Source organism: Lathyrus oleraceus, chromosome 7 (genome assembly GCF_024323335.1).
Source record: "Lathyrus oleraceus cultivar Zhongwan6 chromosome 7, CAAS_Psat_ZW6_1.0, whole genome shotgun sequence".
In the NCBI taxonomy this organism is placed as follows: domain Eukaryota; kingdom Viridiplantae; phylum Streptophyta; class Magnoliopsida; order Fabales; family Fabaceae; genus Lathyrus; species Lathyrus oleraceus.
Genome location: NC_066585.1, coordinates 35,736,782 through 35,749,026, shown reverse-complemented (window position 1 = coordinate 35,749,026; position 12,245 = coordinate 35,736,782). Strand labels below are relative to the sequence as shown.

Genomic DNA, 12,245 nt, shown 5'->3' with positions numbered 1-12,245 from the left:
GGTTAAGCACATGACTTTAGACTTTCCCCTAAGGCCCGTACAAAGCATTAACGAGGCATTCGGTCATGCTAGTCACTCGATCAGTAATAAGCCAGTGATCTGCCTCCCTAGGACCTGAAGTTCAACCCTCGTGCAACCAGTAAAGACAATACACTAAATCAACTCAGACTTGTGAGTGACACTACCATCCTCACTCACTATCACAAGACTCCAACATTAACTACAGAAAATTAAACCATGAATGAAGATGATGAGAACCATTACAAATAACTAAACCAAGGTACATGTAGGTATGTATATTTTGGCAAACACCAAAATGGAAAAGATATTGACTTTTCAATTAGCTCTCAGCCTTATGATCCATTGCTTATATACTTAAAATGCACTAAGCATGGAACAAAATACATGTTGTGTTTCCACCCTACACTAGCATTCCTACCAAAAGTGCATTTTATTCTTAAATTGCACCACGCAAGGAGCATAACATGTGTGTTTTGTTCTGCAACACATTGGCATCCTACCAAAATCCACGTCAGAAGTTACGTATTCTATCCAAATACAAAGCCAACTACGAAAAACTATCAGAAGTTATGCAATCCTCCAAACATGCAAGGACCCAATTTTAATGATACAATGTCTCATAGGAAAAAGCTAAGCTGCCCACCAACCCTCACCATTTCTCCCCTCTCATAATCCTAATCAAACCAAAACTACTCATCTTTGAGGTACAGCCCATGCCAGAAGAAATTAAAAAAACAACCAAGAAGAAAAAAATATTCGGAAAGATGCATAAGATCTCTAGTATGGTTTTGCAAGATATTAAATCTACCCCAAAATTATAATTTTTTACCATCTGACTATCAAATGACATTAATTGGTCTTAGTTAATCGAAATTTCTGAACTATGTAGCCCATACATGGACACCACACTAACACACGTCGACACTGGTAACATTGAAAAAGATCACAAGTATCGGCGTCAGTCTAACAAAAAACCTTTTTTTGCGGAGCTTCTGAATGCTAAAAAGTCATAATCAAATTTATGTTATGATCATGTGATAATATACCTGAATAATCTTCCCAGCAATCATTCTATCACAAAAATTACACTTTCATCTAATAAAAAACTATCAATAAAAAGCATTAGTCACAATCACAAAAAAAAACTGAAAATCATAGAAACAGAATCACATTCCACCAGCTCAACAAAGCTTAAACATGAGATACACGAAACCAAATCAATACAAAAACATTCAAACGTCGTAATTATTCTACTACTATGCCTCAAACAGTTATCCAAAATCAAACAAACTACATATAATCCCTTCCAATTCCATTGAAGAACGATTAAACAGGGCTGAGAAGCTGAGAAATCTGAGGTTTGGGATCAGTATTCATACCAACAATGATAATAAGAGGAATGAAACCGTAATGAGCGATAACCTTCGTTTTCTTCAACCCCCAAGTTGTCCATTCCTTGGCGGAATCAAGCAGCGATCGATCTTCCGATCCTTTCGATCCCTTTGAGCTTTTGCCTTTCGCCTTCAGAGAAACCCTTGACGCCATTTTTGTGTTCTCTTCTCTCTTGTGCAAAATTGGTTTGATCGAAATGGGGGTTGCATAAACCCTAATATATAGCGGCGACGTGGCTCGATTAGATTCTAGACGTTTTTAACCTTTTGCTTTCGTTTACTGCATACGACAGCTGATTTTCTGTCGTTTCATCCTAGTAATATTTTATTTATTTTATCTTTTTAAAAAGTGACTCTTTTAATCTAATATATAAATATTTCAACAAACAATATATTTAACATTTAAGTTTATTATATATACTAAATTTTTTATTTATTTATTTAAATTTACAAAAAAATAAATGCAACATTTTAGTTTTTTTTATTAAACACAAATATTTCAACATATATATATATATATATATATATAAGTTTTTTTAATTGTTAATTTATAAATATTAACAATTTATTTACATTTATATAAATACAAATAAGATTAAATTATAATTTTGATCTCATTTTAAATTCAAACAATTTTAATTATTTTTCACATTTTTTTAATAGAAAATCGATGAATATTTATTTTTAACTCATATTTTTATCTATTAGGTTCTACAATAGATTTATTTACAATAATTTTTTATGTTTCATATGAAATTTATTGTTTAAAAAATATAAAACATAGTTAATTTTAAATGTAAAAGTAGGAGAGAATTATTAAAATTGTTAAAATTTAAAATAGGAGAATAATTTTGTGAATCACGTAAGATATAATGATCAAATTGTAATTAAATCTATAAATAAATATTATTATGACAATGAAGTCTTAAACACTCATTCAATTCAATTAACAAATACTATCATCTACTAAATATTTTGATTTTCTATTAATATTTAATTTTATTTTAGTATATTTTTTTCAAAATATTTAATTATTTTACTATATTTTATCAATTTTAAAATAATTTAATTTTTGTACTTACGCATTCACTTTCACATTAATAATTTTGTTTCATTTTTACAAAAAAAAAATTGTTTTTTATCAAATTTCTCGCACTAACATTTTTGTTGATTAGTAACTTCCATTTGTAAAATTATTTTTTCTCCAAATCTTTAGTCTAACAAAATGGGTACTTTTTACCTTCTCTTTCTCAATTTATAAATATCAAAATATTATAAAATATTATATTCTTATTTTTCCATTAATTTGCTAATACTTTCAATTTTCATAAACTGATCATTTTATTTTGAAAAAAAACTTTTTAACTCAAAAATCTCCTACTATTTATTTTCATGTGGCTCAAAATATCTTATGTCTCTTTTATTAAGAATCTCACACCTTTATTTTATTTTATTTTCCTTTAGATTGATTAAAGATGTTGTATGATAGAATTAGAATTTGTAAGTTAACAATGATGAATTTATATTTATGATACAGTGGTAGAGGGACTTATCTATACGGTTAACATTCCAACATTCAAATCAGTAAGAGAATGAAAAATTACGTGAGAGTGAGAATGAATTAGAATTTAGAATACTTGAGAAATGATGCATATTTCCTCTTATATTGGAGAAACGGTTAACTACGGAAAACGTGGATCGCGATCAATCGTTAGATTGATTAAGATGGAAAACAAAGCTATAGTGGATGGAATTGTCTATTTCTGGGGCTAGAAGGTATATTTTTTTATGTATGATTTACTGCTTTGCCATATCAATGGGTCTTTCGTCTTGGAATTTACGAACAAGAAAGGTAAAGCCTTTGATGAGACGTCACTGACATCAAGAACATACGCATTTAATACCCATCATAATATATCATGTTTCACTAAAATGAATTATGTGTATCTGTACGCTAGTTGATGATGATGTTTCCTCTCCTTTAGAGTACTTGAGTACTCTGAACAGTTTTCGATGAAATCTCAATCATTGGTGATGTGCAGGGGATCGTACGACCTTTAATGTAATGGATGCCTACAAGAGGTCTCTAAAGAGTCATTTTGCTCATTTTATGCCATTATTGACGTGCAAAAGAATTCCTTTTTGCCTTTTCTTGTCATTATTTCTTTCGAGCTTTGTGTTCTAGATTTCAGTCGAGTTCATGTAAGATCTTCAATCGTTGGCACTTGGCATGCATGATCAATCAATCCATTTTATTTAAGATAAAGCCAACACCTTCTTTTTGCTTTTGCCTCTTTTCTAGGGCTTTGGGTAGTTAACTTTTGATACCTTTGTTTTGCTTTTTTCGAGAGATAAAGTGGTCTTTCTCAACTTTGTCCTTTATGTTGTAAACATACACCACTAGATCACCTTTTGTCTCATCTGTCATGACATATCTCTTCAGACACACACAAAATGTGAACTTCATTAGATGGATCATTGTCCAACACGCCTCTTACTGTTGATTTAACTTTTTCATCATCACTTATCAATTATTGTATTTCAACCTGAATTTGTGACAACCAATTATTATTATTACCTTTTTGCTCATGATTATTCATAATATTTTAATGTGAGAATCAATTTAAGTTATTACAATCTCTATGGGATCGATACTTTTACTTTTATATCATTTGCTACTATTTGGTTGTGCATACTTGCATATATCAAATATTCACACAACAAGTTTTTGGCACCGTTGTTGGGGGTTATATTAATAACATTTTTATTTTCTAATAATTAGTGAAAAGTACATTAGAGTTTTTGACGTTTTTTGTCTTCTAGTGATATGACAGGTGTATGCTGACACACCGTAATTGCATGGTTGTATGAAGTAGTAAAAAGTTATCTTGAATGAATATTTCTGAAAAATGAAATCTTAAACCATTTGATAGAGTAACCAAACTAGGATTTAGGCTAATTATCTTGAATGAAGATTTCTGGTATGACAGACAATGTCATGGGTTACACACACACACACACACACACACAAACAAGGCTAAGTCATCACAAAAGTCAAGTTGTGCCAATTTTTTGATGTATCCCTTTAAGAAAAATTCGGGAATATGTTAATGGAGTAAGAGATGAAGGAAATGTTTTTTCTGATATCATATTGTCGCTACGCGAAAAATATAGAGTCGCCATCGGATTTTATTTATTCTAAGAGGAAAGGGAAGATATCGATAAAATCCCAAAAGAATGGTCATTGCAACCATGAATGGATTCGGAAGTTGGTTGTGCAATGGGAAGGTATTAGCACCTCTCACATCCGTCGTACTCAATGGGAACCATATAGATTGTCTCTCGTTTGAATGTATATCGTTATCTTAATGCTTATTTGCTAAAGGTTTACGGAGTGGATGTGAGTTTTTTTATTAGTGTGCTCGCCAAGGATTTAGGCCCTCGTGCCTATGTATGCTCACTTGTTGTTTGGTTGTTTTTATACCTTGAAAAGGGATTTTCAGAATGATGCCATAAGGCGCAAAATATAGTTTGATGAGTTGATGTTGTTTTTATATTTTGAAAAGAGATTGTTTTTTTACTTCGAATTACACTAAAGACTATGGGTAAAGGTGAATATTTCAAATTACCAAGTCAATCGTCTTGTGTCCAAAATATTCAGAATTAGGGTAGGAAAGCTCCATTCTCATTCCTTCTCCACCACTTAAGGCTCACGACATACAATCCTAAGCATATTTTATTGTGTTTTGAATTTTATTTGAGAAAATGCCACTTGACGTTTGATCAAGGGTTTGTTTATTATTTTGAAACTGTGACGATCTTAACTCCTAAGGTTGGCTAACAAGCAATCAATAAAACAAAAGAAAGCAAGGAAAAAAAAGTACACCAGAGTGGGGATAGGGATACATGAAAAAATACAAGAGAATGATGCGAGAAAAAAGGGTCTCGTTGTAAGGTAGCCCAAGATAAAGTCTTGTGTATGCAAAGCGGTATAAGCTAACAAGTAGATAATGGAATTCACATGTCTCCCTAAGGTAGTGCCATGAGTGAGAGTCATTCTTGGAATGAAAGATTACAAGTCTAAAGAAACTCCAAGTTACATAGATCAATCACAAAAGCACGAGTCCAAGCAAGGGTCCTAAAAGAGTCCTCTAAGTCCAACATTAAGTCTTACAAAATACTATTGTTGGTCTTTTCATTTTTATCATGTTTTTGTTCTTTTTCTCATGGATTGAATAACAAGAATTAACCACAAAACCAAAGCACTAAGAATAAAGCATATAGATGAGATAGAATGCGTAAACACAAAGTAAATGGTAATAATGATGTATGATAGTTAGAATCATAAAGGTAAATGAACCAAAATGTAAATAACCAAAGGTACAAGTTAGATGTTAGATGTTAGGATTTAAGTTGCAAAAGATAATCACCTAGGAGTTGTCTATCCACAAGTCAAAGGACTCAAAATGTGGCGAATTAAAAGATAACCTATCATTGACTCAAAGTGTCAAAAATGATCAAATGATTATTTATCAACATGTTTGAATCAAAGAAGATTGAATCAACCGAAACGTCCATCTATCAATGATTTGAAGTGTGGAAGATCTTATCAATCAAACAATCACGAAAGATGAAAAAAGAATTAGAATAAAAGGGATAGAAGTTAGTAGTTAAGTTATATGGAGTTAGTATTTCAAGCAACAAAGAAGAATAAAATCAAATTATGATGTAATTAATCCAATTACTATGCTAAAAATGGAAAATAATATTAACATAAAAATAGAATTAAAATGCAATTAAGCTAATTATTCTATTAATAAAATGAAAATAATTGCAAAATAAAAATAAAAAATTAGGAAATAAAAACAATTGATGAAAATAATAAAAATAAAATCAAGAGTTGAAAATAAATCAGAAATGTGAAGTAAAAGAAAATTGAAAAAAGGGGAAATAAAATAAAACAACTAAAATAGAAAAAAGCAAATAAAATAAAGTGAACGGAGGGGTGTAAACTAAAACATGAGGTCCAAATAGTGAAATGGAGAGGCCCGACACGCGCTAAGCGCACTACCAAAGTCAGAGTTTGACTAAAAACAAAGGAGAACCCTTATCCCATCAGATTCATCGGATCTGATCCAAAGGTTCACACGCGTCGCATAATGGACTCATCATGACCACATGGTCTAAATACTAATTAAAGTAAACATAAGGGAGGGCCCAAATCTAAGGGAGGACGTGCTCTTGAGTCAACCAGCTAACACATGGTTAGCTCAGACACCTCATCTCTCACTAACCAATCAAAACATGTCATGTAAATTAATTTGAAATATTTGAATAAAAAAGAAAATGGAGGGAGACGAGTCACTCGTCTTCAACCTCCAAACCATGAAAATGGAAACTTTGCATCTCCAAGCTTCACTATGCAAACAAGGGTTCATTGCACTCGACTTAGATCGCTAATGCTTCCTCCATGCTCAGAATCCATTGATTTGACCTGAGCATGGAGAATTTTGGTCAACATCTCGAAGAACAACAAACCTAATTTAAAAATTAAATATGATGAAACAGTAATTGATGCTCAAAGTTTAGGGGAAATGATCAACACATCATTACAAGTAGTGTGGAAACTTATTTCAATCAATTTGATCATGATTTCTATCTTACCGGAAAAACTTCAAATGCAAATTCCAGTATAGTTACAAAGCTCTGGTGAGGGTAATTCAGTGGTGGCTCTTGATCTGGTAAGCTTCAAGGATGATAAGTGAACATATTTGAATGCTCATGAAGCTTTTGAAATGGCCTAGGAGCTCTACTTGTATACCCTATTTCAAGGTGAAATAAGGAGTGAATTCTGCAACAATCCGATGGCTTTCAAGCTTGATCTTTGCAGGGGAATGTTGTTGTATTTATATGGAATATGAGTGAGGTTCATACGTGCAAAGTTGAAGGATAGTTCTCATGATCCAAATTAGTAACGTGTGTGGCATTTTGATGAGCTATCCAAGTGCAAATATGATGCAAATCTCACTAAATTACATGCCAAATGATTGGGAAATCATTAATGGTAACCACCCTTCTAGAAGCTCTTCCACTTTTGTACTTTTGTGTGTATTCTCCATGTATCTGTATTTTGGAATTTTTGGTATTTGTTCATGTACTCCATGGTATTTGGCTACACATGGATTGCGGTTCATGCTTTGCAGGCCTCCAATTGTTACTTTCCAAATGCTTATGCACAAACCTTGGTTGCTTGGGATTGAACGCACAAAGTTTTGGTGACTTAGAGCAAAAGTGTATGGATGCTTGGCTTGGTCTGGTGTGTACATACTGCTTGGCATGACACCATGTTTAGGCTTGGGCCAAATGAAATTGGCTCGTACATTTCAGGCAAAAAAATCCTTGTCATGATCTTAACAAGATTCATGACAAGATTAAAAAAGAATTAGGGCAAAAGGAGATGTGAGGTGAGAATGACATAGGTGTAAAGTAGTGGTCATGACATGGTTTTGGGCCTACCTTGGCAGCTTGACTTGTTTTGGCTAATTCAAAATTTGAGGTCTTTAGAGGTTGAATTAGGGTTTGAGTCTTCAAACAAAGTTGTAGAGGATTCCATTTGTGACATTTAGCTCGAAGTAGATCTCTAAATGGTTGAGAAATGAGAAATTTATGGGGTTTAGACCACATGGTAGGCCAGCCAACCATGCACTAACTTGTATTCTTTGATAATTTCTTGAATCCCAAGGCATAATGTTGACCATTTGAGGATCAAATGAGGAAGTGTTGATTTAACCTTGATTAAGCATGATGATATCTTGAAGCTTGAATTGTGTAGCACGGAAATAAACTCATGAACCATACTTGAACCAATGTAGCAAATGGATCCTTTTTTGACCATGATGAAACCTTAATGCCATGATGAATAAGTCTTGATTATGATAATTTGTTCCTCTTACTTTTGAATTAAGGTCAAGACCTTCTGAAGCCCATCTTGCACACTTTAATACAAGGTAGGGTATCAAGAATCCCTAATTGTCAATGCCTTGTATTTTATTCATGATCAACCCTGCTTGAGAACCAATAACCAAATGCTATGCTAATGAGATGATATGTTAATGTATGTGATGATATGCTAGGATAAAAACAAGGGTATGATAGTTACCTCTATTTAATCTTTTTGGACCTGAAGGAAAGAATAATAACAGCTTTTAGACATACGAGGTAAAAGAGGATTAAATACCATAATACTCGAAATTTTTAGCCGTTAAGAAAGGAATGAATGCGCTGTAAGTGTACTATGGAGTTTTATTCACTGTGGTTATGGGATGAAAGACATGTTTTTGTTCATGGTCGTCTATTGAGGATTGGCTTAAGTATTTGTGGGGAATATAAGACAACTTTGATGGAGATGTTATGATATGCATGAGGTATGCCATATGATGTGCGCATTATGATTGATATTTCTTTGATGTCTTTCTATTTTCTTTTATTTTCTTTTTGCCTCCACTAACAAGTTTTACCATGTACGGGTGATTGAAATATTCCCGTAGGATTCCACGAAGGTAAGAAAATCACGTGTTTGGAAAAGGCAAGTAACAGATGACAAAGAAATAACTGATACCTTTTGTAGAAGGCAGAGAGACATCCTACAAAAGGCAAGTAAATTGACGGGGAAATGGTTAAACTTCCGACTAGAAAAGGGTATAATATTTCCTCATGCATGAGGCATATGAGAAAATCTCAATAACAGGCTAAGCAAGCACACGAAGGTAAATATGATTTCTCATGCGAAAGGCAATGATAACTCCTTAATAAAACGTCAAAAATAAAGATGAGGGTGAAGGACGACTTCAATGGGGATATAATTTTCTCGTACAAAAGGTAGCCACGACTCCTTAGCAAGAGAAAAGGGAGACTTTTAACAAAAGGCTAAGAAGAAAGATGGGCAAGTTTCTCATACAAACGATGATGAGAAGCTTCTTAACAAAAGGTTAAAAGATAAGGCTGGAAATGAACTCCTCATGAAAAAGCTAATGAGAACCCCTTAACAAAAGGTTAAGAAGAAAGATGGGGATGATATTCTCATACGAAAGGTAATGAGAACTCCTTAACAAAAGGTCAAGAAGAAATATGGAAATGAACTCCTCATACAAAAGGTAATGAGAACTTTCTGACACAAGGTCTATTGGGGATTCTTATACAAAAGGTAGTGAGAATAGCGATCGAAAATGCAACGGAATTAAAGCTTTTTCTCCTTTAGTAATCCTTACGAATGGGCATGATCAGTGATATAATCGTTACCTCTTGTGGCGATTGAAACCTTTGACGCAAGTCTAAGAAATGATCAAGAATGTTGAATGATGACAACACCTTTACTCAGTCCACACGAACGAATTCCTTCAATCTCAGTGCTAGCTGCTATGAATGAAGGCTTTGAGTGAGAGAGAGAGAGAGAGAGAGAGAGAGAGAGAGAGAGAGAAACAAAATTTCATCTAATCAAATGCTTCTGCACAAGGTTTTTATTTATAGAACCCCTTGTGTGGGCTGTAAGCTAAAAATCTCACTTAAGTGTATGTGGCCCATATCTTATGATATACCAAAATCACTTAAGCGCGTGGTACCTTACCATATTTCTTATTCTACTTAAGTGCATCATACCTTACAATGTTCTAAAATTCACTTAAGTGCACCATACCTTACGATGTTTCTTATCTATTCTATCTCTCATCAATCTGTCCTCTTGTGAGTGACCCTGTAGGTTTTCGCGGCATTAACAATTATATTAAATCACGTATTTAACATAATAAACAGTGAGCGTTATCTAGCAACACATCACTGCTACCCAAGACACGAAAATGTCATATGATCTGACAAATCCTTTTGTGATAATAATTATGTGTACAATTACCCTTTTGCCCTTATGTATATATTGAACATAAGACATAGACTGTGTCATCCTTGTCCAGTTCAATATTGGGCCCGTAGACTTTTATCCTATTACGCGGGATGGGAAAATTCCATTTAGGTCACTCATGTCTCACTCATGTCCCTCAGCATGCTTCGTGGAGTACCCATCAACTATCTTTATGGTCATCCAGTTACGGACAATGTTTGATCAGCAATAAGGCACTCGACTCTACATCTAGGGTCCATAGTGGTTTCAGGTCGAAGGGTGGTATACACCATTATCACCATGAGAATAACTTATGACACTTTGCATAACATTCTATATAGTATTCTCATAGCGGGTCAATCTATTATAAATATTACTTTTAATATTCATAACTATGTTTAAGACTTGATAACTCCTTATCCATGATCCATGAGATGTGATCATCAGTCTATATACATAATAGTCTTAATGCTTTAATGTTATCCCACTTCACAACATAGATCAACTACGGATACTTTAAGAATAATGTCCTTATGTTTAATGGGATCTCATGATTAAGTCACACTTGATACATTAAACAGACCAGCTATTCTAGGGACTTTATCAAACAAACATAATAAAGAAAAAAGTCTTTTATTATTAATAAATAATTCGATACAAGTACCAAAAGTATTGGCCTTTATGGCTTACACCTACAATCTCCCACTAGCACTAGAGCCAATGAGGCATACCCCTAATGGCCATAAATCAAGTATGTCCATCATGCTTGTGCTGCGCAAGAGGCTTTGTCAACGGGTCAGCAATATTGTCAAGTGTAAGTACTCTGCATATTTTCACATCTCCTCTATCTATTATCTCTCGAATGAGGTGATAACGCTTAAGTATGTGTTTGGATCGTTGGTGAGGTCTAGGCTCCTTAGCTTGTGCGATAGCACCATTGTTATCACAATAGAGATCAATGGGATCCATAATACTAGGAACTATGCCAAGTTCACTAATGAACTTTTTGATCCAAACAACTTTTTTTGTTGCGCTTGAGGCAGCAATATACTCGACCTCGGTTGTAGAATCAGCAACCGTATCTTGCTTTGAACTTTTCCAACTCACAGCGCCACCGTTTAAGCAAAACACATGGCCAGATTGCGATCTAAAGTCATCCTTATCTATCTGGAAGCTAGCATCGGTGTATCCAATTATAACAAGCTCTTCCTGACCTCCATATATCAAGAATGAGTCCTTAGTCCTTCTCAAATACTTAAGGATATTCTTGACAGCTACCCAATGAGCATCACCGGGATCAGATTGGTACCTACTCTTTGCACTTAAAGCATATGAGACATTTGGTCGGGTACATAACATGGAATACATGATAGATCCTATTGTAGATGCATATGGAATCTTATTCATGCGATCCCTTTCTTCCTTAGTTGAAGGGGATTGTGTTTTTGATAGACACAAGCCATGTTGCATATGTATGAATCCTTTCTTGGAATCATGCATATTAAAGCGTCTCAACACTTTGTCTATGTACGTACTCTGACTTAGGCCAAGCAGTTTTTTTGATTTATCTCTATAGATCTTGATTCCTAATATATAGGTTGTTTCACCTAGGTCTTTCACAGAAAAGAATTTCCCCAACTAAGACTTTACTTGTTGCAGGGTAGGGATATCGTTTCCAATGAGTAATGTGTCATTTACATATAATACCAGGAAGACGATCATGCTCCCACTAACCTTCTTGTAGACACAAGGCTCATCTTCATTCTTGATGAATTCATATTGTTTTACTGTTTCATCAAAATGAAGATTCCAACTTCTGGACCTTGCTTCAATCCATAGATTGATCTTTATAACTTACATATCTTTTGGGTTTCTTCTGGTATTTCAAATCCTTCAGGATGTGTCATATACACATCCTCAAGAAGATTTCCATTAAGGAAAGC

At 33.8% G+C, this 12,245-nt stretch overlaps 1 protein-coding gene across 1 annotated transcript; it reads right to left on the bottom strand.

The window, feature by feature from the left end:
• Positions 1-1,173: 1,173 nt before the first annotated feature.
• LOC127105348 (mitochondrial import receptor subunit TOM7-1) lies at positions 1,174-1,658 on the bottom strand. The gene has a single exon (XM_051042518.1). It carries the CDS (start codon positions 1,564-1,566, stop codon positions 1,348-1,350), a length of 219 nt encoding a protein of 72 aa, XP_050898475.1. The 5' UTR covers positions 1,567-1,658; the 3' UTR covers positions 1,174-1,347.
• Between the last annotated feature and the right edge of the window lie 10,587 nt (positions 1,659-12,245).

Excerpts from the sequence above, each read along its gene's own strand:
- LOC127105348 (XM_051042518.1), bottom strand. The coding sequence starts at position 1,566 with ATGGCGTCAAGGGTTTCTCTGAAGGCGAAAGGCAAAAGCTCAAAGGGA.